The sequence below is a fragment of the Platalea leucorodia genome (genome assembly GCF_965183815.1).
Source record: "Platalea leucorodia genome assembly, chromosome: 12".
Taxonomy (NCBI): Eukaryota; Metazoa; Chordata; class Aves; order Pelecaniformes; family Threskiornithidae; genus Platalea; species Platalea leucorodia.
The window spans coordinates 6,562,148-6,589,068 of NC_138834.1; the positions used below are offsets into that span (position 1 = coordinate 6,562,148).

General features: G+C 46.3%; 1 protein-coding gene across 4 annotated transcripts; it reads left to right on the forward strand.

The window, feature by feature from the left end:
* Window positions 1–346: 346 nt before the first annotated feature.
* On the forward strand, window positions 347–26,825 carry RILPL1 (Rab interacting lysosomal protein like 1). 4 transcript variants are annotated; one of them, XM_082324775.1, is made up of 8 exons: window positions 347–727; window positions 4,382–4,532; window positions 10,013–10,131; window positions 11,475–11,693; window positions 15,424–15,596; window positions 16,135–16,227; window positions 21,308–21,395; window positions 23,880–23,994. In XM_082324775.1, the coding sequence occupies exons 1-8, from the start codon at window positions 425–427 to the stop codon at window positions 23,883–23,885; spliced, it is 1,152 nt and encodes a 383-aa protein (XP_082180901.1). In that variant the 5' UTR covers window positions 347–424; the 3' UTR covers window positions 23,886–23,994. The 4 variants fall into 4 exon arrangements, with proteins under 4 accessions (XP_082180901.1, XP_082180899.1, XP_082180900.1 ...); XM_082324773.1 differs by lacking the exon at window positions 21,308–21,395 and having other exon boundaries at window positions 23,880–26,825; XM_082324774.1 differs by lacking the exon at window positions 23,880–23,994 and having other exon boundaries at window positions 21,308–21,755.
* Window positions 26,826–26,921: the final 96 nt, after the last annotated feature.

The window sequence follows — 26,921 nt, forward strand, 5'->3', positions numbered from 1 at the left end:
GAAGACCCCCCCGCGGCTGGCGAGCCCCTCTCCCGCAGAGCAGCGCCTTCCGCCCCCGCGCCTCCCGGCGAGGCCGGGCCGGTCCCGCACCGCCCGCGGCCCGGCCAGGCGCGGCGGCGGCGGGCATGCGCGGGGCCTCCCCCGGCCCGCCCGGCGCCCGCCATTGGCCCCGAGCGGCGGGGCGAAGGCGGGGGGTGGTGGCGGGGAGGCCGCGCCCGCCCTCCCGCCGCCGCCGCCGCCGCCGCTCCCCTCCCGCCGCCCGGCCAAGTTCAAGCGCCCGCCCCGCCGCAGTTCGCGGGAGTTGCGCGGGGCCGCGGCCCGTCTGAGGGGGCGCCGGGGCAGGAGGCGGCGGCTGCGGAGGGGGCGCCCCGCCAGGAGAGCGCCCCGCCGCCGCCTATGAGGGCGCCGCGGGGCCGGGCGAGCCATGGACGGCGGCGGCGGCGGCGGGGCGCCGCCCGCCCTGGAGAAGAACGCGGCGGAGCTGACGGTGATGGACGTCTACGATATCGCCTCGGCCGTGGGGCAGGAGTTTGAGCGGGTGATCGATCAGCACGGCTGCGAGGCCATCGCCCGCCTCATGCCCAAGGTGGTGCGGGTGCTGGAGATCCTGGAGGTGCTGGTGAGCCGCAACCACATCAACCCCGAGATGGAGGAGCTGCGCCTGGAGCTCGACCGCCTGCGCCTGGAGAGGATGGACCGCATCGAGAAGGAGCGCAAGCACCAGAAGGTGCGGGCGGGGGCCGGGGGTGCGCGGCGGGGCAGGGCAGCGCTGCCGCGGCCGGCCGGGGGCAGAGCCGGGCCCCGGGCCCTCCGCCGCCGTTCCCCGCCCCGCAGCCGCCGGGGAAAACAAAGCGGGAGGCCGGGGTGCGGGCCGGGAGGCCGCGGAGCCGGTGCGGGTAGGGGCAGGGCAGGCTCACGGGCTCTGCGTGGATGCTGCCTTAGCGTCGCTGAGGGTTTGGGTGTGTTGGGTTTTGTTGTTTTTTTTTTTTTTTTCCCTTCCCTCCTGGAAGTTTCTTTCCTCCTTCCCTTTCTCCACCCCTTCCCCAGTCACTGCATTTCCTTCCCCTGGTGTCTCCCCGATTAGGACTCCTGCTCCATCCCCTCTCCTGACCAGAGGACAGTGCTGCTTCCTGCTAGGCCGGGAAAGGTCACAGACAATAATACGCTTTTCTCTCCAGAGCTGTGAATGATTTAGCACTCTAGTCTTCCTGGCAGACTCATCGGGTAGGCAAGTCACAGGAGAGAGATGGAGGACCAAGTCATTTCAGGGCAGTGTTAGAGCTGAAGAGGGAAGAGCACTCTCCCAGATTCCTGCTCCATCCTCTGATGGGAAGACGTTGTCCCTTGGCTTGATCTGGGATGGTCATAGTGTTCCCTGACCCCACTCCCGTGAAAGCCCGAGGTAGAGATCATGTCCCACATCCTCTTACCCTTGTGTGGCAGGACAGCAGCATGAGCTGCTCCGCTTACTGCAGTGGAAGTGGCAGGTCTGCTCTTTAAACCATCCAGATAACTCATTTAAAGAAGTGGTTCTTCTAGTAAGTGACTGTGCTAAATCATCACAGCTGCCTCATGCCATTCCTGCTGGCACACGCAGATCGGAATAAAGAGGAGACAGGGAATTTCTGGATGAGACCTCAGACTTCAAGAGTTGGCTTTAAATTCATGTTTTATGTCTTAAAGAGTTAGCTAGGGGACTTTGGATTAGCATATGAAAAATCCAGGATAATTCGCGCAACATTTTGTGGAAGAAGTCTCAGGGCAGTGTCTCTGAAAAGGATGTTAGAAGATCTTTAATGTATAAAGCCCTGGTAAGTCTCCAGAGTATGAAGGACGAAGGTCTAGAGAATAGATATAAGTTCGTGTACCAAACCTGTGCCTTTGCCCTTCTAACAGATCTAACCTGGAGGCAAGTGGGCGTCTCTTGTGCTGGTCCATCCTGTGTCTGGGCCCTCCGCTAGAATCAAATCAGCCGTTCCTGAGCCCTAGCTGCCGGAAGGTTTTTTTGAGGGCATGGCACCTCTGGGAAGAGCGGCCACGAGTCCCATCTCCCCATTGACTGCACAGAGACCGCTGTATTGCCAGTCAGCAGGAATTCTTCATCTCAGATATTTACAAAATGTTGCGTGGTGAAGTGGATACTGAACTGGCCCTGGCAGCAATACCAAGTGGCATTGTACAAGTTGATGTTCTGTGTAGATGCTTCTGAAGTTCATGTATGTGTTAGAAAGTTTCCTAAATACGTCAACTGCAAAACACTGTACTTGCCAGAGGTCAGCTGATCCCCTGCCAGTTAACCACCTCTACTCTGCCAGCTTCTTTAATAGTCACGAAATGGCTTACGGTGTTCAGACAAAACTTTGGTGGAAATGTGTTTTAACAGGGAAAATAAAATACAGGATACATACATATTTTTTTTTAATCGAGTTGATTCCCAGTGCACCGAGTCCCTATGGAACAGTAGTGTCACATCCATGTGTGTTCCAGTGTGAGGGTCCGAAGATTAACTCTTTCGCAGGACAGGTACTGGTAAGCAGAAAAAGCCAGAGACTGAGAAATAGTTGTGACCCAAAAGCCTCCAAAAAACAATCCAGAGGAGCTTTTGGTGGTCCTTGCAAGCATCAGTTTATGAGATTTTGGCACTTAAAATCTTTAGATGTGAATCTGTTTTGCCTATAAACCTGGCTTAGCACCTCCTGGAGTTTCCTGAGCTGGCTGGCATGTAGTGGCCCATAGATCCGCCTTCTCTGTCTGATACTTCTGCTAATGAGGGTTCAGAAGTTAATTTCTGCTCTAATTCATCGGGCTCTTCAACAGCAATAAATAAGAAAGTTTGCCTAGGCAAACCTTAATATAGTTGTGTGCTTACAGTGCGGCCACACATAAATGATACAAGTTTAGATAGTTTGGGTTTTTGTGTGTGTTCTATTTTGTTTTTATCAGTATGCTTATAACTGATGGACGTGCTGTTTTATTATCTAAACTAGGTCAGCGCGTTATTTTAGCTACAGAGTTGTAATATGCAGCATCACTGTAAATAGTCTAGGTATTTGGCAATATAAAGTTTCATTACAGATTTGCTTTTCTCTCAAGATAAAGAGTTTCAAGTAAAATAGAGGTGATTCATGAAATTTTCTTTACGTCTTAATAATTAAGTCTGCATAGCTTACAAGACCTATATGTTACTTATGATCTATCTGTCATACAGTGTTTTCTGCAAAACTTTTAGCAAGCGTTATAAAATGACAGCAATGCAGTAATAAATGCTGGAATAAAATGGCATTTGAACCCGAAAGTCAATAGGAACATGATTTCGCATTATCAGAGCATACGTTCAAAGCAGAAAGCTATCCTTTAATCTCTCAGCAGAGCTTATTTTAGCCTCGAGCTGTGCTCGGCGGGGTTGTTGTCTGAATGTGTTTTGTTGTTAGGTAGGAAAGGGGCATGCTGGATGACTGTAGAAGTCAGCAAGTGACTCAGCCTGGCTCCAGTGATTTGCATGCAGCTTTTTTTTGTTTGAAGCACATACGTGAAAATGGAGCAGAGAATGCCCCCCGCTGCAGAAGTATGATTTATGGCAAAGGCTTTTGGAACAAGTAAAGCTCTAAATACAACTGTTTTTCCTTGAGGACTTTATACTTTTTGTCCTAATTTGACCTTTACGGGGATTGGTGACAGCTGCTCTTGACACACAGTGTCCTGACAAATGGGAGGTGGTGTTTTGACTGGTCTCACTGCCGCGAACCTAGATGCCTGTCAAGACATGCCATATAGAACAATTTACATAAGAAGCAGCACAATTTTGTCTTGCGTTTACCATGTGGACTAGGAGCTCTGGGTTTGCTGCACTGTATCATGCACTCGTTATTCTACTACTTGTGTTTCATAACAGAAATTTAGACGAGAGATGCTGCTCTTTCAAAATGAGCATGCCTAGCGCTGACTCCCCTGGCCCACGCTGTGTGATGTTTCTGGGGCATTTATAACGGCCTTTGCGGCTGCTTCCTGGGATGCAGGAGGTAGTTGTTGCTCATGTTGGGTTATCTCGTCTAACACAGCAGTCCCCTTAATCTGGTCCTCACCGCAAAATGGGGCGTAAGGAGCCATCCTTTGGGTAACTTGCACATCAAAAATGTTTGCATCAGGAATTGTCTCCCCGTGTATTTACATTCAGCATATAGCAAAAGGAGACTTTGATAGTTGGATTCGTGATGCTGGCATTGGAAAAGTAGATACCTTCTAAGAAATTCAAAGTAGTCTCATTTAATTGTTTTCTATAAGATTCATAGTAGGGTTGTTACTAGTTTGATCTGTAAATAGTCCAGTCAAAGACTCTTAACATGTTTAAAAATAAAATGTGTTGTCCCGGTCTACCCTTTAGGAATTAGAACTGGTGGAGGATGTCTGGAGAGGGGAAGCACAGGACCTTCTTACCCAAATTGCACAGCTGCAGGAGGAGAATAAACAACTGATGACAAACTTGTCTCACAAAGACATTAATTTCACAGAAGAGGAATTTCAGAAGCATGAAGGCAAGTTTGATACTTCAAATTCAGTACTTGCTTTTGTTATAAAAAGCAATACTTTATCAAAATACTTTGACTGGATATTCTGGCTTTTTTTCCTATAGATTAATGCAGGTCTGGGGTTTGGGTTTTTTTACCTGACTAGAAAATCTCTGAATACATGGTGGTACTGAAGACATGATAACAGGTGGGGGTAGGAGGGAAAGAAAAGCTTGAACAGCTTTTCGTTCGGCTGAGAAGCATCTCTGAAAGTAAAGTCTAGCTTCCTTTTTTTTTTTGGTATATCACTTTTTGTTTGCTCTTTAGCTCACATCTTGCAAAAAAGCATTCTTAAGCCCTCCTTATCTTTTCTAATACAAACAGAATAATCCATTCGGCAATGTTTATTTCACACCGTTATGCACAAAAGTAAGTGCTACTGTTGATCTGTTCGGAATAACTGTTTGTAAAGCAGCAAATCAGAATTTCTTTGTCTGAATTATATCAGTCCACCATATGGAGATACTCTAGGAGAATATTGTGATACTCTCCTGGAATGGGTGAGACTGATTTTACGTGGTTTACCCGCCTTTAGGGTTCCCTCACTTGTTTGGGACTTATAGCCAGTTTAGAATAAGTGAAGAGATTTATAATCCAGGGAGTGGGTGAATCCTAAAGAGTTGAAACAACCAACTTGTGGGCAACTTCTTTCTTGAGGCAGCGTGAAGTTCAAGACATAAGATTCTGATTCACAAGTACAGGTAGATTTCACTGCAGCAACTGAACCAATTGCCATCCTCAGCTCTCACCCACAGCTCAGCAAATAGCTCTTGCCCAAGAGCGGGGCAGATGAACAGATGTCTGTTTGCTCCACAGTTCATAGCACATCATTTGAGGCTGCTGGCTACCGAGTCCATTTCATGATACTTTGCTGGGGTTTAAGCTGGAAAAACATGACTGTGCAGCTTTGGGGATGAGGCAGCCTTGCCTGACAGACGGGGCGGACAGCTGAGAATGGTAACAGCGTCACTCCAGCAGCAAAACATGCCTGTGATGGTGAGTCAGTCTGGAAGTGGGTGGCTTTCTGAACTATTTGTGCATGGACAGGACTCTGGTCCACTGATTCAAGCCACAGCTCCACTTTAACGGCTGGGTTCTGATTATCGGTAAAGTCATGGCTCCCTCAAAAGGCTAGCATCCTGCGTGTAGCCTGCAAAGTCACTGGGCAATCTGAAAAGCACACAGCTGAGCCATTGCAGCTCTCCGATTCAGCAGTAGGAACAAAGGGATATCCTTTTCCAGGCGCTGGAGGTTGGGATTAAATGGAGGCTTGCTGTAGGTGGATGAAACTCTGTCCAACACTGCAGAAGTTGCACTTGCTTCCTCCCAGAGGCCGAGTACTGCTCACTTGCCCTGGGGAGGAGTATAATGAAATCTTCAAAAAGTAAAAATTGTTGAACCTCTCAAGATCACCACTTTTTTAAAACAAATGCAACGCTTCCAATTTAGGAGTCAATTAATGGCAAAGAAGTAGCTCAACATCAGCCTTACAAACTCCATGCGAAATTTCAGAATGGCAGTGATGACTCATGGACCATGAAGACTATGACATCTTGTTATAAAGAACCAACTTCCCCTTTGTTTTCTCTCTTTTTTTTTTTTTTTCTTTTTTCCCCTTCTTCCAGTGGGTATCTAGCTCACTGCAGCTCATGTGCTATTTAAATATAGCCATAGTCTTCACATTCAGCTGGCCAAGCAAATGCCAGGCATGCTTTTCATGTTATTTTTACTGTGTCTACCCAAGTATAATAACACAAACAAAACCCACAAACCCATTCCAGAGACCGGATTCTGGGATCACTGATATCCTTTGTCCAAAATCATCAGCATAAGTCAAATCACATTAATTTATAGCAACCCCACCTTATTATTGGGACCTATTATATCAAACCCAACTGTTTTCCTTTTAGGAAATTTTGTCATTAACGCATGGGGATAGATTTGTCTCAACTGACTTGTTTGGACAGTGTCAAAAAGCAGTCATGCTGCTTTTTTTCGGTCTCCCATCTTTTGATCGGATACACGTAGAGTCTACAGATGCAGGTTTTCAAGCTAAATACTTTGTTAGCTCGACTAACTTTGACCGGACTCCAGTCTTCCTATCTCAGCACGATTTAGTATTGTGATCATGTCTCCCCTTAGCGGCTAGCCCCAGGGATTAAGCTTGCCGCTTACGCACCAGACAGTTAAAGGAGTTATTTTTAGCACAGGCAACAGAGGCCAGTGATTTGGGTGTGCAAGACACTGAGATTCGATCCTTGCCAATTAATAGTCACATCAGAGTTCGCAGAGCCTCACTTTAGCATAATGAAGGTGTCTAAGAGAGGCAGATGCAATCCTATCTGCACAGAGGGCATCTGCGGAGAGTCTGAGCAGACCAGGGTTCATGTGAAAGGACATGTGGCAGAATACAAAATACACAGGAGGGGTTAAAGATGAGTCTGCAACATCCATTAATGCTGCTCCTCCCAGGCTCAAACTGAGCACTGCTTGATGGTGCTGACTGATTGGAATATCCTAGCAAAATGCCACAAGCAAACTTGACCCAACGTGTGTCAAACAGGACAAGCAGGCTGCTGTTTCACCGCAGCGAGGGGAGCTGCTGCCTCAGACGGGCTGTGCTAATATAGACAAGCAGCAGGATGTCAACAGTTGTGTGAACCTGCTGGAGCCTACAATTCCCTTTCAAAAGTGGAGGCAAACTTCTGTGCTGAATATTGAGGTAGTGGTATAGTGCCACAGGCCCTGACTGGCACTTTGGCCTGTTGTGATGGATGCTGTATAAACAACAGTAAACAGGTCCCTAAACATGAACATAAACGATGTTCTTTTCTTTCCCGTTTCTTTTCCTTTTTTTTTTCCCTTTTTTTTCAGCTGCTTTCCTTTCTCTTGCTCAAACAATGCTACGATCACAGCAATTCACAGGAAGCTGCTCATAGGATGTGCCTAGGGAAGCCAGCTGGGCGTGCCATTTAAGATCTTGCAGATATTAGACTTTGAATCATTTAGAGATAATTACTTTACATTTCGGGTACTTAGTGACTTGCCTCTCCTCTTCCCCAGTGCCTGAGGAAATGGAAGAAGATGTGACTGTTTCACAAACACTTCCCACCTTTCCTTTCCCCTCCTCTTGAAATAAAAAGGATAATGTAGTGATATGTGCACACAATTGAAGTCTTTTATGCTCACCAAATGTTAGGGAGAAAAAGGAGCACAGTGGGAGGAAAAGCAGTCAGCACTGAAATGGTACTTTATTCTTTAAATAGCACCTGCTATCTGGAGATCTCAAAGCATCTCACAAGTACTAATGAATATAGCTGCACTCACTATTCCTAGCTCCTGCTGGGGTGAAACCACCAGTCTAAAGTTTCACCGCAGTCCCTCTGTACTTCAAGGCAAAGTTTTGGATTTTTGTGTTTTTAAATACAGCTGATGTTTTAGGCCCCAGCCCTGAGACTGGCTGCAGAGGGTGGATCCAGGATCCTGTAGTGAGATTTGTGGATACAGTGGTGTATCAGACCTGTGTTGTGATAGGAGAGCGTGGATCTCTTAGAAGAGTTAAGCAGCAGTATGTGTCAGTGTCTACTTCTCCTCCCTGGCGGGTATGAGCTGTTATCACAGTGAGGAATTAAAATTATCCTGCAAAGAACTGGAACCTAGAGCAGAGAGATTATAAGGACCAGGGCCAGAAATAGAGCAGGCAAACTTACCACAGAATTAAAAAAGATGAGACTGTAATACTAGAATGTGAACAGTGTGTCACTCTCAGCTCTTCTCTGGGGTCTGACAGGAACACGGCCTCTGAACCAAATTCCCGGCCAGCCATGGTCACCAGTCCTTTCCCCAGCAGAGGGGTTACCTGTTCTCTGCTGTACCATAGCTCTGGTCCTTTAGCAGTGAGGGATCGGAGCTGCTCTTCCCCCCGTTGGCAGGGGTACGCTTTTTACGCCTGCATGGGAAGCCACTGCTGCTGCAGGAGTGCGCATCCACCAAAGAGTTACTCCCTTTTTCTCAGGTTTGTCTTGCTCTACTGTATTATCCATCAGTTCAAACTGTAGGTGATCTGTAAGCTGGAGTTCCTAAAGGCGTGCAGCCTACATTCTCTCATGGGAGCAACTTGGGATTTCTCTGATGAGGGAAGAACATAACCAGAAAGTCTGAGCTGGTGTTAGAAAGTAGAGGCTTGACTGGCTGGGTACATTTGATGTCTACGCAGCATATTTCTGATGTGGGATGCGGGAACTGCTTTAATATATTAAAAAGGAAGTGGCTTTCCAGCCATCCCAGAGGGGTGAGAGAATTATCACCACTCGCAGTCCGTAAATGGAGGAGGCTGAGGACCCACGTAACTAAGCACTTTGCCAAAGGTAATAGAACAAGACAGCAGTAGACCCTGGATTTGAGCCCCTGCTTGGTCTGGACTTTCGCCGGAGCAGCCACACGCTGCCCTGGTCACAGGCTTTCATCTTCATGCCATCCTATGGGATGTTGTGCAATGTGATTTTACGTGATAGTTTAAGACCATCAAACTGCATGTCTCTCTGCAGTTCTCAGGTAAAGTTAGTGTAGTAGATTTATCGTCTCGCCGAGTTAAATCATGTGGTCTGTGTTTGCTCTGAAGAGCCCATCGCTGTAGTGCCCGTTCCTAATTAGCTCCGTAATGGCAAATAATGGAAGAATGGTTCCTGTTTTGTGATTTATGACATTTCCTAACAATTCCTTGGACAGATTTCAGGTTCATCTCATCCTTTATTTATTTTCAGACAGGATCGATGTTGGATTCTTGGCAATGTTCCAAACATCTTTCACAAGTGAAATGCCATGTAGTATTTTTCTCTGAAGTACAGCTATTCTAAATATGAATTATCACACAATAGGATGGGGAGGGGGTTGCAAAACATGAGGAGAAAATATGTGACCATGATTCAGACTAAATTTCTGTTCTAGATTCAGGGTGGGGCTACCCTCTGAAGGTCCTGCTTCATCTCCCTTTCACCCAACACAAAACTAGGTTTCAGCATAAAATCATTCTAGTCCAGTGCACCTCAGCTGGTTTGGATCTCGATGAGATCCACAATAGTCACGTGTTGCTTAGGTCTTGCTGAGGATCCAGACCATCTTTTTTACAATTTTCACAGGGTCTTGGTGAGCTGATTCTACAGATTATGACACAGATAACCAAGCTCCCTGGGGCATAGTGCGAACACTGATGTGAAACTACTTTTTTAAGGAGTTTCTGTGCAGTGGCTTTACGGAGTGGATTGTGTCATCTATGTTCCCTACTACCCTTGAAGTAACCTTTAAAGCATCTTGCAACAGCTTCTCTGTAATTCTACCAGCGGGCAACTTCCAGAGTCTTTACCTAAATATTTCTCACTGTTATTGTTCTCAGTCTCAGCAGCTCCTGATTGTCCTTAGTTTGTTTTCTGTGTTCTTTTTTTAACCAGGAATGTCAGAGAGAGAGCGGCAAGTCATGAAGAAGCTGAAGGAAGTGGTAGATAAACAGAGGGATGAAATCAGAGCAAAGGACCGGGAACTCGGACTTAAAAATGAGGATGTAGAGGCTGTAAGTGGCTCTTAGTCTTCCTATTTCTCTTCTTTCTCACCCATACTTTCATAGCCTGGTTTCAAGTTTTAAGTTAATGTAGACTTTGTAAGCAATGCCAGATTATTAGTCCAGTAACTGAAGTGTCCGGCATAGCTGTGGAGTGTCCGAAATGATTAGGCAGTCTTCAGTGCGGACGCACACCCTCTGCTGCGTTCGGAAGGACCAGGCACACTTGGAACGTGGCTGGAAACCAGTGTAACAAGAGAGGAAGACGGGGGAAGGACAGGTTGTTTTGTTTGTTTCCTTAAAGACCTGATACCTCTCCCCTTTCATGGGAACAGGACAGGTAACTTTCTCTGGCCTCTTGAATCTCTCTCTGCTTTGGCAGTGCAAACTTCCTCAGCACCCCCGTGCCTCACCCCCCCGAGATCCCTGCTGTGGGTGAGCGGGCTACTGTATATTTTACATACACTCCCTGCAGAATGTGGCAGCAGGGGCTCTGCACAGGCGCTCCCCCACCAGGGATGCAGTGTGGGTTACCCCTCTGCACAGGAAGGGGTGGGAGGAAGGGGCCTGAGCCCAGCCCAGGTCACTTACTTTTGCCAGCAGTGAACAGAAGGTCACTGAGAGAACGGGTGGCCCTGGGGACCACGGCACCAGAGATCCGGGTTTAGTCTGAGGTGAATCACAGACTCCACTGTGACTTTGGGAATCACATGATGTCTTGGTTCTTTCTGTGTCAGGAGGAATGACCTCCTTACCCATATTTTGCTTCCCATCCTCACGCTGCCTCATCTCCTTAGGCCATGGGACTCTTCTGGTGCTAGTGAGGGCCAGACCTAGACGATCTCTGCTCTACCCAAGTGCCTTTGGCAGGTGCTGTGGCCTTTCGAATCGGTGCTGTCCGTAAAATGCCCAGCAGGTCACATCCTGCCTTATGGAGAGCCTAAGAGCTCAAAGCAAAGTACTTATAATGTAAATTGAATACTGAGGATTCCTCCGTCTTGTCTTCCTCTCTTCTGCTCTGGGTTAAGATTTGATTCAGAATCCCATAAGCCACCCTATCCTTGAACTTTGCTTTTTTGAAACACAGTGTCAAAAGTGTTGGATTTGCTTTTAGCTGGAGAATTCCCTGTGCTAGGGGAAAAATGCCTCTTTAGAAACCAATTAAATGTTGGTGACTGCAACTGTAGTAGATAATTAGATATTAAAAAGACTAATCTGGGAGTGAGGAGGGGGCAGAATTTTCCAGATTAAATTCAACAGGAACCCACTACTTTTTCTTTAACGTGATGTTTGGGACTTGGCCATCACAGCTGACGGCTGAACGGATGCTGACCTATTGCATCAATGCTTTGCAGCTTCAGCAGCAACAGAACAGGTTAATGAAAATCAACCATGACCTGCGGCACCGGATCACTGTTGTTGAGGCTCAGGGGAAGGCGCTGATTGAGCAGAAGGTGGAGTTAGAAGCATATCTGCAAACCAAGGAGCAGGAGATGGGCAGCCTGCGAGCAGAGCTGGGGAAACTGAGAGAAAAGCTGCAGGGGGAGGACAGCCAAAATGGGGAGGAAGTAAAGGTAAGAGGCACTTTAAATCCCTTTTTAAACAGCCTTTTAAAAAGCTTTGGACTTCATACCAAGTACCTCTTCTTTCGATAAATGTGATTGATGCACATCAGAGGCAATGGTGGGACTTGAGGACAGCATCTTGTGTTCGGGTGTGACATACAGAGAGCAACGTCACTCACTGCACGGTGACAGGAAAGGCCCCGCTAGGGCGGATGATGACCCGGTGGAACAGAGCCCTCCTCCCTCGAGGAGGGGACCGGTCACACAGAAGGCAGAGTGGCAGCACAGGTTAGCAGTGGGGCATCTGCATTAGAGAGCAGCTCTCCCCTTAGGCTTGGCTACCCATCGTACATCCTAGGGAGTGTAACCTTTGGGCCATGCGCTAGGCTGCAGAATTCACCAGGTACCAGAGCAAATCATTGCTTCAAAAGAGAGCATTCTATTAAAAACATTGCGAGGCAATCCAAACTCTCTGGAGTATCAGCTGTTAGTTTGCAATGGAGGTAGATAGTGTGTTGGTAGTGCTCTATTAGTATGTTTGGGTTCATTTTGTTTGTACACATCAACCCCTTTCCCCAGAGGAAAACAAACTGATCCCTTAACAGTCTGGGTTTTCCAAAAGATAAACAGCTGACAAGTAGCTTAAGCCTTGCCAAGTATGCAAATATGCAAGCCCTAATGGGTCCCGAAGGTGCCGTGGACTATGACGGTGGTGGCATGTGAACCATAGTAGAAAAGAAATTGTGTCAGAAGGGGTCCCAGGGGCAACGCAGAACTCGGCACACTTGGTCCTCGCAGTGCTTATGGCACTTTTGAGCTGTCAGGACCACGCTGGTTTATTGCTACCAAATCAACGTATAAATATTTGAAGGCGCCTTTTAGAGGAACCAACTTTGGCCCTATTTCTGCTTTTGCTGTGAAGTGTTACTAGCACAAATGTTCATGAAAAGCAAATGTTACCACTTGCATACTCAAATACTTGCAGGAACAGGCAAAGTGACAATCTGCAAATTGAGTTGGTGCTGAGATCAGAGCAGTAAGAACGTAAGCTTGAGGGGAGCTTCATGAGAAAAAGATGCCTCTCTGATCTGTTGCATCCCTTCGTCCTCTTTATGGTTCCTATTGTTTTTCTTTGTGCACACTATTTCTTTCTTACTAAAGCAAATGTGCTGTATTTCCCTTTCCTAATGCTGCTCTTAGAAGAGTACAAAATAGGATAAGGGGTATCACGATGTGACAGAGCTCTAAAGGAGCACTAACATATGGATCTGTTTGGCTGGATGTGTTGGTAGGAGCTCCGGTACCAAGCGGCATCGTCAATGCCTGACAGACTGCGGCAGAGAGTGAAACATCCAGTTCATTTGGAGTAGGCAGGAATGTACCTCAAGAAGCAGAGGCAAAGGCCGATGGGGTACCCTGGTCCCCCCTGGAATGGGACAGTCAGTGTTGTGTTAACATGTCACTGCTGAATTGGGCAAGCACTGTATTAATAATGAAAAGGATGATTTCATTGCTGTTAATTCAGCCAGGACACCCAGCTTTGTAAAAGGGGCTGTGGAGCCTAGGCCTGGAGCCAGCAGGAGTGAAAGTGTCTTCAGTCTCCGGAGAGAAAGGATGCATTCTTTACCTCTCTCTAACTCATCAGTTCCATGGCAGTGGCGCCTCTTCTAATTAGAGCCATTCCCCGCTCTCTTTGCCAGGCTGATGGTTAGACAGGAATTGCAGTGGCAAGCAGAAAGCCAGAATAGCTGCATGCTCTGGAACGGACATTGCTTGTAGGCTTCAGTCAAGTACACTTGCATTGGCTACAGGCTGCTCAGTCTTTGCTGGTTTGAGCAAAATCTAGCAAAAATAGCTTATTTGGGCAAAGGTGTGGGGCAAATACACAACCAAAAGAAGAGGCATCAGCTCAGACCCTCATCTAAAGAGGTGAAGAAGAGGAAAAGCGTTTGGGTCATTTCCTTTGAGCCCCTTGTTAGGTTGCATCAATCTTTATTTATTGTAGGCTGTGTAAAGAAATGCATTTGGATGAATGGGGTGAATCAAACAAATGGACAAGCGCACGTTGCTCTGCTGCTTTGTCTTTGCAGGACAGGGACTGCAATCCCTGCTGTAGAAATTGATATTGCACCAACCTTAGCCCAGCCAAGTTTAACCTGAAATCATATATCAATAGATAGCAAAACTGTTTCACAAACACATAAGCTCAAAAGAGGGTAGGATCAGGCTCACAAAAAATGGACTCTGTTTAAGAATTTTGGCACTTAGCTCCTCAAATTTCCACCTTGTATCCCAGCAAGGCGTCACTGCAACACAGGAGCTCTGAGACTCTGATCTCTGCATCCTACCAGGAGGACGGGCGGCTGACCTGGCTGCTGGCATCTCTGATTTCACGTGCTGGCTTCTAGTCGGTCCCTGCAAAAAGCATCACATTTCTAATGTACTTTGCTACATTTCAAATGTACTTTGCCGGAACAGAGTGTCCTGCATTTATTTGTATTGTTAGAAATCCTGCAGACCTCTAAAGGCTTGTAGCTGCTTTTCAGCATCTTGATTCTGAGTACCCTTCCCAGAAGCTTGTGATCTCTCATTAACTGGTCCTCAGCTCTGTGCAGCCGCTGAGTGGAACAACAGTAGAGGACCTGAACGATGGTCTTCTCTCTGCTGTGTTTATACAGACCACATTTTCACAAGCGGTTAGGGCCAAATAGTTCTGTGCAAGTGCTAGAGTCTACCTCCGTGAGAGGAAACAGCCCCACAGGCCTGGAATCCAGCCATGTGCCTGGAGTGCAAGTTCTGGCTTGTTGGGAGCCACAGAAACTGGGAGTGGGAGATAAAATTCCTCCGAGCTTCCAGTGAACTCTTCTCAGATGAAAAGAGACAAGGTAAACATGTATAATGCCTCATCTAGCATTCATCTGCAATCTTCTTCCGCTTGGTAGCTAGATCCTGGTGCTAACACCAATCCTGCTTTTTTAATAAAGGCATTAAGGGGATAGAAACTTAAATCTCCACTTAATATGTTTACATCCAAGGGACTCTTCTCTTTGTGGGAGGAGCTGGAAGGAACTGTCCTGATCTTTGCTATCCAGTTTTGTCAGTGTTTATATAAAAGGCTGATGTTTGATTTACCCCATTTGTTAAAAGTATGAATTCCTCAAACTGACTTGTTTATCAAAAATTGGACTATACATTTTCAGTGGACTTTCTGGCAGTCTGGATTCCACAAGAATTTCTCCATAAGAAAACTTACCACCTGTAAGGTGGCTCAGGTTGGACCCTGTGTTCAGGCCTGCTAGAAACAATTGGTGTTTGGGTTTTTTCCCAAAGATGTAACTCTGTGAAAGATTCCTGTGAGCACAGGGCTTTGACTGTAGTCACCACACTTAGGTCTTCCTCGTTTGCAAGCTTCCCCCGAACACCAGGTGAAGAGAGGTGAAACAGAGCTCAGATCGTCTTTCAGAGGCCTGCCACAGTCTCACCAGTCCTCTGTGTGTCATCGGTCAGCCTGTGCACAGGAAAGAACAAAGCGATCAGATCACTGAGCTGTTCTTGCTGACAGTCTTTAACATGAAAAACAAATCCCTTCGACATTTTTTCCTCTTAAAATTGCTGTGTTTCTCTTAAAAGAGGATTTAATAGCGCTGAAAGGAAGAGGTTGGGAACTAGACTGATAAATGCTTCAAACTCCTCAGACATGCATTCGCATGGTGATTTTAAAGCCCACGTTTCACTTTAGGCAGAACCAAACAATGATGACTGCCTCTCAGAGTCAGAAAAGATGGCAATGGACTTAAAAGATCCGAATCGTCCAAGATTCACCTTGCAGGAGCTCCGGGATGTTCTTCATGAGAGGAATGAATTGAAATCAAAAGTGTTTTTACTTCAAGAGGAGCTTTTATATTACAAAAGGTAGGTTAGATCTCCTCTCCTGTTGCATGCTATACACAGAGGAGCCGTAGGGTAGGTCTAGAAACAATAAATGTGCTCTTACATAGCGTCCAACAGGCTTATATTTCTGCAAATGCTTAACGTAGAGATCGCAAGCATACAGCTTTAGTTTGAATCTGGTTCCTCAAAATTGGGAAAAACTATGTCCTTCCCTGACTCCCAGGTTCCCCCTGAATCTTAGAAAGATTACAAACATTTAGTACTTTTGAACTTCAAAGATCAGGATAAGAGTGGATCTAAAATTAAAATTCCAAAACTTTTATTCAATGCATTCCTCTTCTCCGTCTCCTTGTCACAATGGGAAGGAAATATTGAAAGGAGACCCAGTTCTAGGTGCTGTTCCTTGGTTGGCAGAAAAATCTCCCGTTGATTTCAGTGAGCTTTGAACAGATCTTTTTGCATTTCTTCATCAACAGTACTACCTCAGATTGAATTTTAGAACTTAAGGTGCTTCCATGGCTTGGGAGGAGAACATTAATTATCTTTTCTTTCTTTCAAGTGAGGAAACAGAAGAAGAAACTAGATCCCCTCAACCTACACCCATAATTCAGTCAAAACCCTCAACTCAGCCTGAATCTGGAATCAAACGACTGTAAGTAGCATATTTTCTAAGCATACCGGATATAGTCTGCAAATACAAAATGTTTCTTATGGGTAGGACAATTTTAAAGAATTTAAAAATTAAGATAACCACATCCCTAAAGTGTACGGGGGAGACATTGAAGGAGCACTTGACAGGTATCATGAGAGAGCAGTTGGCTTTGGCCAAAACTTTTGCCTAGATCTGGGACAACTTTCAGTCTCGGATTATTTCCTGCGGTACCTTTTGCTCCCTACGTGCAGACAGCAGCAGGGGGGCCCACAGTACGCCATCTGCTGTGTTTATGGGCCAGACTGGTGGGCCCAAGGAGCCCACTCCAGTTCTAATGTTTCCTTCTTCAGTACACTATTCAGGCTAACCAAAAGAGCATGTGTTGCAATGTTTTATTACAGCCGGTATGAGCTGATGAGCTCTTAAACACAGACACCTGATCTTCCTAAAGAATTTTCTTGTCTGGGCCACATAGTCGCGCTCCAAAGGGAGGTGTTGCTAATTGCGGTCTTATCCAGAGCACCGCACAGCCTGTCCTGTGTGCCCAAAACTGAAGTCAGTGTCGGATCTCAGTGTGCAAGGATTGAAGGAACAATGCTCCCGTTCAAGTGCAAGTCCCAGTTCCTTAACACACAGCTCCTAAGGTGGTGGAGTGTCAGAAACCGCTGGCCCCCAGGTCATGCTCGGAAGACGTGTAAGGAGTGTTGTTCACAAGTAAAACCAGCTGCAGACCTGTCGCAGCTGGGCGTGGAGAGCAAGGTTTCCCCATGACCTCACTGTGCCCGTTTCCCTGTTGATCTAAGCCTTTAGACCCCAATTTGCGCTGTGTACGGCACAAAAACCTTTTGTTTGCTGAAGAAATTTCCTGCTGCAGAGGATGCCAGCTTTCTTGGCTATAAAGAACCCCACGTTCCTCTGCTGAAGTATTTAATGTTGCTGTCTGAAGCCTAAGCTTGCTGTCAGAGGTGTGCATTTATTAGTGTATCACTTAATTATAAAATCACAGTGTTAGCCAATCCATGTGCCTGTTGATACTCCCTCCTTCTACATTTATTTATTCCAAATTAAGTCTTGTAACTTTATAGCAAGCCTTTGGATTTTTGTGATACTGGAAGCTTAACTTTTTTAACTGCACAAATGATTTTGGAACAGTCATTTGTTTCCACATAAAAAGCTCTTCCATCCTGTCCCCATGTCTGTAACCTTCAGTCCTTGTTCAATAATAGCAGCAGCCCTGTGAGAGTAAGTTCTGTTGGAAGATGTGGACTGATCCAAAACACCATAAAGCCAGGAGGGCACTTTTGATTATTTTCAGTAGACTCCAGCTTCTGTCTGTGCTGCTTTGTTTGCTGAGAGAACCCTTCCTCTCACATGACTAGAAAATACACTTTGAGTTTGGACTTAAGTTTTCATTCTGCAACTATGATGATAATAATAATACTTCATCTCACAAGATCTCCACTGTAAAACTTCTCTTTTCTTTTAAATTTATTTTAGTACTTTTTAAAGCTTATCCCACTGTGGGGGATGGCTGGTTTCAGCTTACGCAGTTTGCGTTGATTGCAGTTTCCATGTTCATGAAGCAAAGGCAACATAAAAATGTAAATAGATGTTGTAAGACAGAGCCCATGCTGACGAGGTATTAGCTTTGACTCTGCCTTCCGCATATATGCGTAAGCAACGCAGGGAGCCATGGCAGGAGGCACATAAGTGTTTTCAACCAGTTTTCTCAGTGCTTTCTTCCTCTCAGTTCATTTATTAGTGAAAACCTGTTGAGCATCAGACCATTCAATCAATGCACATTTTCAGATACCTGTCTAATTTTCTGTTTCTCAGATTCTGTGTTAAATTCATATCGCTAAAACGGCACACAATAAAACATAAAATCATGTTGGTTTGGCCCCTTTCAGAAAAGGCAAGAGTCCTCTTCTGCCAGACAGTGGAAGCACATATTGAACCTGCTGTTAAGATGAAATTACTTCCTTTAGCTGTCATGCTCTGTCCCCAGGTTTCTTTCTGCTCTCTCTTAATTTAGCCATCATATTAAATACGGGAAGATAAAACCGTCTACTTAAGTACCCTGAAGGATGGTAATAGTTTTCAGGTTTGTCTTATTCTTGCAGCCTGTCTGGATGGGATTTGTCTAGCGTGGGTTTATTTTCTTTCTCCCCTCCTCTGTGTGTGTGTTGTCAACAGTGTACTCGTAGATGGGCTTTAAAAAGACAGGAAATTTCACTGCTGGGAAAAACAAAGAACCCAAGTGTAGCATCTGTTCTGTCCTGTTCAAACACCCCTCCTGCCCCACCTGCAGTCCCTGCCCGCTGCGAGCTGCCTCCAGAGCTCCCTTCTCCCTCTCCCAGGCAGGACGCTGTCAGCACCTCGCTGTATGGCTACCCGGGTAGCACGCTGGCACGTAAACTCCCCATACCTCATGATGTGATGAAAACGTGTAATGCTGGCATCTGCGTGCAGAGTGAAAATGAAAGTAGGGTTGTTTTTCCCTCCGTTTCAGACTTTTCCTCCTGGTTTAACAAAAAGCTGAAATACAAAAATAGGAGACGCTGTTTCTGTCCTCTTAAGAGAAGTTTTATGCTTGCCTGTGTAATGTGCCCTTTTTTCCTTGACCACACAGTATCTCAGGGAATGAGACATATGTATATGTAGCCTGTGTTATCTAAGACGTGCTCAGGTGATTCCGTGCTGCATCCCCGTAAAGAAAGGAAAACAGAAGTTACAGAAATCACAGAATCACGGAATGGTTGGGGTTGGAAGGGACCTCTGGAGATCATCCAGTCCAACCCCCCTGCTAAAGCGGGTTCACCTCGAGCAGGTTGCGCAGGATCGCGTCCAGGCGGGTTTTGAGTATCTCCAGAGAAGGAGACTCTACAGCCTCCCTGGGCAGCCTGGTCCAGTGCGCTGGCACCCTCCAAGTAAAGAAGTTCTTCCTCATATTCAGGTGGAACTGCCTTTGTTCCCGTCTGCGCCCGCTGCTCCTTATGCGGGCGCTGGGCACCACTGAAAAGAGCCCGGCCCCGTCCTCCTGACACCCGCCCTTGAGATATTTGTAAGCGTTGATAAGATCCCCCTCAGTCTCCTCTTCTCCAGGCTGAACAGACCCAGCTCTCGGCCTCTCCTCCTAAGAGAGGTGCTCCAGTCCCCTAACCGTCTTCGTAGCCCTCCGCTGGACTCTCCCCAGTAGTTCCTTGTCTGTCTTGAACTGGGGAGCGCAGACCGGGACACAGCGCTCCAGATGGGGCCCCGCCAGGGCAGAGTAGAGGGGGAGGAGAACCTCCCTCGACCTGCTGGCCACGCTCTTCCTGCTGCGCCCCAGGATACCGTTGGCCTTCTTGGCCGCAAGGGCACGTTGCTGGCTGACGGCTAGCTTGTTGTCCACCGGGACTCCCAGGTCCTTCTCCGCAGAGCTGCTTGCCAGCAGGTCAGCCCCTATCCCGTACTGGTGCGTGGGGTTATTCCTCCCGAGGTGCAGGACCCTACGCTTGCCCTTGTTGAACTCCATTAGGTTCCTCTCCGCCCAGCTCTCCGGCCCGTCCGGGTCTCGCTGAACGGCAGCACAGCCTTCTGGCGGCTCAGCCACTCCTCCCACTTCTGTACCATCAGCAAACTTGCTGAGGCTACACTCTGTCCCTTCATCCAGGTCAGCATTTTTTCACTCCCAGGGTTTGCACGTTTGGGGCAAACTCTGAGTTCTGATCTCAGACTGACTGATTTCTACATTTGTCTCTACCACATCACATGTCAGAGTTTTGATGAAATAATGTAACCAGGAGGCTTTACTGAGGAGGAAAAGTACAAGGAGTAAAAATGCTCCCTCTGTTTTGAGCAGAAAACGCCCTTTTGTTTTCTCTTTAAGGATACGTGCTTGTTTGTCAGTGATGTAATGCCTGAAACAGCCATAAGTTCTCTTCCTATTCTTGCAGTCTACAAAAGCTGATGTGTCTGTCTCATTTCTGCAGCTCACGGACCCTGCCACAATGTGTAAAAATAGAAGTCCTAGCTACTGCTAACGATACAACAATGTTTGCTTGTTTGTTTTCATTTTTAATCTAAGAATAGCAGTTAGAGTGACTGTGTTGGGGAGAGCTGCATTTGGTCACAAGTGAAATGTCTCTCGTGATTTCAACTTAATCTTTAATTGACATTAGTCCACAGTTCAAAAAAATATTTGGCACAAGGGAGAACCTCTGAGGAGAATCCTTAGGAAAACAGAGGGTGTTCCAGGTATGGATGAAGGTGTGTCGGCAGGTTTGTGCGGGGCTGGCTGGGCACAGAGCACCTAGCCAGCGTGCTCTCTCAACCTCTAAGCTGCATGAATTGTGCAACGTGTAGTGAAAGTGCTGAACTCTTACAAAGAAACAGCCTTGCTGCTAGCCAGCTAGAAAGTGTTTCTGCTAGAGTAGTTGCAAGGTTTCCCCTAAGTATTTAGCTGCCTGCAGTTGGCATCTTTCTGCATGTGAAGCAACGCAGGTTCTTTTGGAACAGATATACAGGCCCTTTAACCAAGTGGCTTGCATAGGAGGTTATTTCAAGATTTCACCTGCGATACTGGTTTTTAACTTGAAACTATCAACTGTAACGTTTGTAAAATCTTTAACTGTAATGCTGGTCCTGTCTAACCCTGTCTTCCGTGCAAATATCCAGTAGTCACAGCAGAGCCCTGTTTTGTATCTCTTAACATACACCTTCATCCTTCATTTCATTATGTATGTGCCTGCTTGTTTCTTGGGAAGAAAAACGTGCACTCTGCTCTGCATTGCTAGAGGTGGTAATACCTTGATGAACTCCGACCCAGATTGCAGGCTGCCTCACAACAGAAAAGTGGTATCTTTTAGAAATTCAAAAGCAATTTAAACTGTTTCAATGACTGCTTTTTCTAAATAAGTTTTTCACTGAGGAGAGCTGTCTTGGGTGATGCAGATCCACCTCTCCCTGTAACATATCCTGTGTGGTAATTCAAAGTAACCCCGTGTATCATGTTTGCCTCTCTTCTTTTTAATGGAATGCTTTTTTTCTTTCCCTTGCTCCAGTCTTATCTCTTCTGTGTCTGTACTTTCCTGACCAGGATCTTTACAGCCATAATGCCCATGGTAGCAGCTGGATTGATTCCAGACGATCCCACATTGCAGCCAATAAGAAGACTTGTGTCCCTTGTAGGATTTTTTTTTTTTAAATGTTTGGTACCGTGGTTTCCTTTTGCATGACCCTGTGTTAACGTGCACTGCTGGTTGCATTCTCATCGGCTGCTGTGGGATCACAGAAGAACAAAGTGCCAATCAGAATGACCAGTCAGTACACAACTCATCGTAGTCCTCCATGCTCATCCTCAAGTATTGACATTTTATCACCTTTTGCCTTAATGTTACCATGCTAAACCAATCATTACTCCTTAGAAAATGGTTGCAATATGCAATTTTAACCAGCATCTGTTAGTTTTGCTTACTAAGCGTGCCTATTCACAATTCACACCAATGCTTTTTGAGAAACCCATGTCATTCTAATGACTTGTTACAAATCAGTTAGATGGATTTACAGAATGTAATGGCTGGTATCTACATTCATTTCCAGAGTTAATTATAGGCTGTTGCTTCCATGTCTTTCTATCTATGCACTGTATATTTTGTCTCTAATTATGTATTTTGGAATAGAGTATACACTCTCAATAATCAATTCTATCATCCTATTCGTGGCTGTCCCTGGAAGACGTACGGAGAATTGTTAATGCAAACTCTCTTCTCATTAGAACTGCTGCTTTAGCGATCTGTATATTCACAGCAGCAACGCAGTATTTAAATTCCCTTCCTCTCCACACAGACATGCTTTTCCAAACATCCTCCACGAGAGTTTTCTAGGCATAATAACAATTTCCGTTGTTTCAGAAGGAATTAAAAAAGCCTAACCCTTCTGCTTCGTGTAGAGATTTTACAAACATATTTTTCTCTTACTTAATTCTGTGATAAAGTGAAAAATTACTGAACTTTTGACGTTTGAGACTTACTGCGTAAATACAGCAGTCCTTTGTGTGGACTTCAAGATACTAAGCCTGACCGTGCAGGACCAAACATGCTCAGCAGAAAGCCTCAGTGACTAGACACTTCTTTTATCATCTGGAATTGGACCTGGCCCTGAAAAGACATAGCATATGTGTGTGAATTTATGAGCTCCTGTGATGAAGGTGGTAGAAACGTATGAGGCTAATTAAGTGCAAAAGACTTATTTCACTATTAAGGCTGCACATTTGAAACCAGGAAATGCAAAAGTTCAGGTCCTGCTAGCAACGTGAGTTATCTGGCATTGCACTTGTGTAGCTTTTTATATCACTTTCTAGTCAAGAAATAATTATTCTTAATATTCTTGATATTCTTAATAATTACGATCATACTTACCTGCACGTATGATAGGATATTTTTTCGGGAAAGCTGCCTTAAACCTCATCTGCCACTCAAATACAGCCTCCTGTGTGACTAGAGAGATGGAAGGCAGAACTCCCTGCTCTGCACAAGGCGGCTGGGACGGTTGGGATCGTGGTCCTGAGGGGAGGCTCGCGGGAGAGGGGGTGGAGGAAGGACGCCGGGGGGCGCGGACGCAGGGCCAGGTCTGTGTCCTGACACGTATTCCATCACCTGTCAAAGCTGAGTTTGTACATGCGTAGTCTCTTGCTGTAGCAGCATTTAGCAATTCCCGACCTGGATCAGAACGGCGTCATGCTCGGTGCAGTGCAAGGAAAACAGTATTTACCTCCTGACGCGCACCACTAAAACCAAAGGGGTACGCAGCCAATTCAAACCTTTGGTAGCTGGAACCACAACTTTTGCATTTCTCAGCAGACCTAAACACCGCACTAACACCCCTTGTACTGAACTCATGACAAACAGTGAATTTGCCTAATCAAGTAACTTCATCCTGTACCAATAAAATGATACTAAGGATTTTTCCAACTGGATTTTTTTAGCTCTGTTGTCAGCTGGCAACTTGTTGTTGTATTAAATGGCTGTTGGTTCATGTACGTCATTATCTTAGAGCACCCAAGCTGTGTGACAGGAAATGACGTGCACGCTTGTGTGCATTTCTTTAGAGCCTTCATCCTGCAAACTCTCGTGCACATACGTGCATTTATTCATTTATTTTTGCAGGAATCGAGTCTATCTATCAAAGTCTGTACACTGGGGAAAAATGTGGAGGCTTATTTTCTTATCTTATGAATTTCCCTGCTTGACACCCTTAAAAACATTCTCTATTTCTGCCTCATGGTAAATTATACAGATTTAATGCCAAAGATACCACTTTACTTATGCCAAGAAACTAACCCGTATTGTGTCGCTTCTTTATCTCAGGGCTGGGGAAGGGGGAATATACATCTAAAACGATACCTGCACCTTGTAGAGTCAACAGCATTTAGAGCTTATTTGAAGCTTCCATAGCCAAGCCGCTTGAGATTGCAATGACTTCATCTCTAATAACATTTTGACATGCACTCCCATCAGGCTTCACTGCCTTGATTTTTGCAGATGCAAACAGATTTTTTTGCTCTGTGCTTTGTTGTGCTGTGTATCGTGTCGGGTGTTTGAAGTGTTTTCAAGATGGTAAACGGTCTTCTTTCTTTTCCCTCCTCTCCCTTACTCCTCCCTTCCCGGAAGGTTTAGTTTCTTCTCTCGTGATAAGAAACGTATGCAGGCCTCACAGAAAAATGTCCACTTCCAGGATACTTTTGGAGAATGGTCGAATTCAAATAAAGATGACTCCTACACCGAACAAGGACAGGAAGCCCTGCAGCACCTGTGACTAAAACCTTGAGGTGTTCAGTTTACCGCAGTAGATCTCGACAGTCTAGTAACAAGAAGCTTCTGTAAACAAATCCGGCAGCTCATCACTTTTATTTGCCTTGCACACCTCGGTGGTTGTGTTTCCGATGCACTCTTCAAAAGGGATCCCTCACTGTTCACTTGGTGGCTGTTTGCTGAAAACGGAATCCAAGTTTTGCAGTAACAGTCGCTGATACCCCGGGACATCGAAGCTTCTAGATGACTTGTTCTGTGCTGAATAACAAGTCTATGGTCTTGTTCATGCATTAACTACAGTAACACAAGCTTCTTTAAACCAAAAAAAAGGACCTGTGCCATTATTAGAAGTTTGTTTGCAGTGTACGATATTAGTGGCAAAGACTCTTTTACCCTGTTTGTTAACACTATCGGTTGTTTGCTTTTCATTTCTGTAAGAATTTTTTCAAGAGGGATGCGACAGCTGGCCACTCGCCATGGCAGGTCTCAGCGCTGCCGTGTCCTGTCAAGTTCAGCCGGCATCTGCATTTTGCAGAGAAACCACTTGGAAATTCACCTGCTACAAATTGATAAACTGGAGTAGCCTTCAGAGGGATAGTGAGTGTACATTTCCCTTGCTGCTTATAGTGCCTAAAGCATGAAGAAAACGATGTATGAGGTGAGCGTGCCTTGCATTTTGCCATGAGTTCTGCAGTATTAATGGAAAACAAATTGCTTATAAGGAGGAATTCTAACACTTGAATTTTTTCCTTCTTACTAGGGACTCGCCCCTAGAGTAGCAGGCAGCTGCTGTAAAGGAATTAGGTCTCTTTCCCACAGACAGGTTTTTAATTAAGTCACACTCCTCTTTTCCATCTAGATAAGACTGCCTAACTCAGAGCGAAAGACATCCTCAGCTAGCTGACACGGACTATTTTAACTGACTTAGAGATGGCCCTAATTCAAAACGTTTTCTCTGACTGATCTAAACACTACTTGGGCAGAGCGGATGAATTCTGTACGCGCAGGCCGCTCCACTGGCGTTGGTTGGTGTTTGGGTGTCCTGCAGCGACAGGAGCTTCGCTTGCCAGCAAACGCGCTGCGCGGCTGAGCTGCCAGGAGGCGGGATTTAGATCTGCTTGCAGTTGCGCTTGCGAGACCTCAGTTGTACTTAAAAAACCCATGACACTAAAGCCCCGCGCAGCGTAACTGTGGCGCACGGCCCGGTGTCAGCGCACGCCCTGCCGCTGCACCACGCGCTCCGAGAGGGCACCTAACCAGGCGGGAGAGGGCGAGCGCATCCGTGGCTCCGTGCGAGGAGGCGCTGAGGTCCTTCTGTCAACTCGCTGTACGCTAGGAGAGGGTGCTGCTGGTGAGGAGTAGCCAGCTGCGACGAGGCCCTAGGCAACGTCTGCACACGTAGCTTAGCGCGGGGGGCGGCAAGCTGCTGTTGGCACCTCGCGCCCAGCAACATCTGCTCGGTGAAGAGCGGCGCTAGGAACAGGGAACAGCGCTCAGGCGGGAGTAAAGCTCCGACTACTCCAGGTGCCGAGTGCAGGAGGAAGACTCGAAGGACTCCTAGAGAAGAGCGAGCCAGAGGGTTTAGTGCAGGCCAGCTGTTTTTAATACAGGGTGATCCAAGACTCTGGATTCTTTAGTGTGTACGAGCAGCAAATGGTTCTTAAACTGTGCCAGGAAGCCATTCTTCGCAATGGTGGGCTGAATGCCGCTCTGCTCCTGGCTGTGCTTCGCGCTGAACACAGACCTTCCACACGCTCTCGGTAGAGAAAGCGTTTACTGCGCCTCCCTGGTGTCATTGCGGTTCAGAGCGGGGGGATACGTGGCCTTATATGAGACATCTGCATTTGAAATCGTGACGGTGGCGTCCGATGCTAGTATTCGGCAGATACGCTTTTGCCTGGTTACGTTTTGGTAACATATCTTAAGTTGTATGCTTACAGAAAGCTGTATGCATAAAAGAACAGCGCTTCCCCCTTTGTGTGACAAACAATTCTTAAATGGGGGGAGTGTCTTAATTTAATGACACTTAAGTTGCTAATATCTCGATTTCACTTCCACATTAGAAAAAAAATGTACACTACAGTTATATCAGGCAGTTAAAGTCAATTGTGAACGATGCCCGTCGAGTCTCTCCCTAGCATAGTTTACAGTCGTTCGGCACATTTGGAAGAGATGCAGTGATCAGAAACAAGGCAGGAACGCAGCGGATGCACAGCCTGAATAAGCACATCACTTGGGAAATCAGCTGAGAGCAACACACTGGGATAATAGAAATACACGGACTGAACAGTTTTTCCCCGGCACCTCAGCTGGTGTAGCACAAAGGAAAGCTCCCGGCCCCGTGCACGTACAGCTCGTCCCGTACGCCAGAGCCCAGAGCGCTGTCGTCGGGTCAAATCCGCAGCCGATTTCAAACAATGGCACTAAGCAGCACAGCCTTCCCCCGCTCATCTCTGTAGCCCGTTACCTCAAAAATCGAATTAGTTACTCCTGACCTGCTAGCGTTAACCACTTCGCTCCTCGTTCTCATGCTAGAAATGCTGAGTTTAGACACTCCGAGTGCCGTCGGAAAGGATGGCCTGTAGGGCAGAGCATGTAACGATTTACAGATCTGTCACATGTTGTTTCTCAATATTCAAGTAAAATCTGCTTTTACAAAAGGGGCCAGGATGTTGTCAGGTAAGGGGCGTAACAATCCTGTCTGCAAAGTGCAGGATCACTGAAGTTTTTTTGGGTGGGTTTTTTTTTTTTTTTGGTTGGGCAGTAAATCATTTTAACAGTTTAATAAATATTTCTGAAAAACAAGTATTTCTGCAAGATTTGTGTCCTTTTTTTTGTGGAATGTTAATAGCATCCTTTCTTGGGGATACAGCATAGGAGTCTGTCGTCTTTCCCCTGAAA

Bases quoted from the DNA above. Each gene is read 5' to 3' on its own strand.
- RILPL1 (XM_082324773.1), top strand. From the start codon at position 425: ATGGACGGCGGCGGCGGCGGCGGGGCGCCGCCCGCCCTGGAGAAGAAC. The intron at 728-4,381 runs GTGCGGGCGGGG...TCTACCCTTTAG, and splicing joins AGGAGCGCAAGCACCAGAAG to GAATTAGAACTGGTGGAGGA. The intron at 15,597-16,134 runs GTAGGTTAGATC...CTTTCTTTCAAG, and splicing joins GAGCTTTTATATTACAAAAG to TGAGGAAACAGAAGAAGAAA.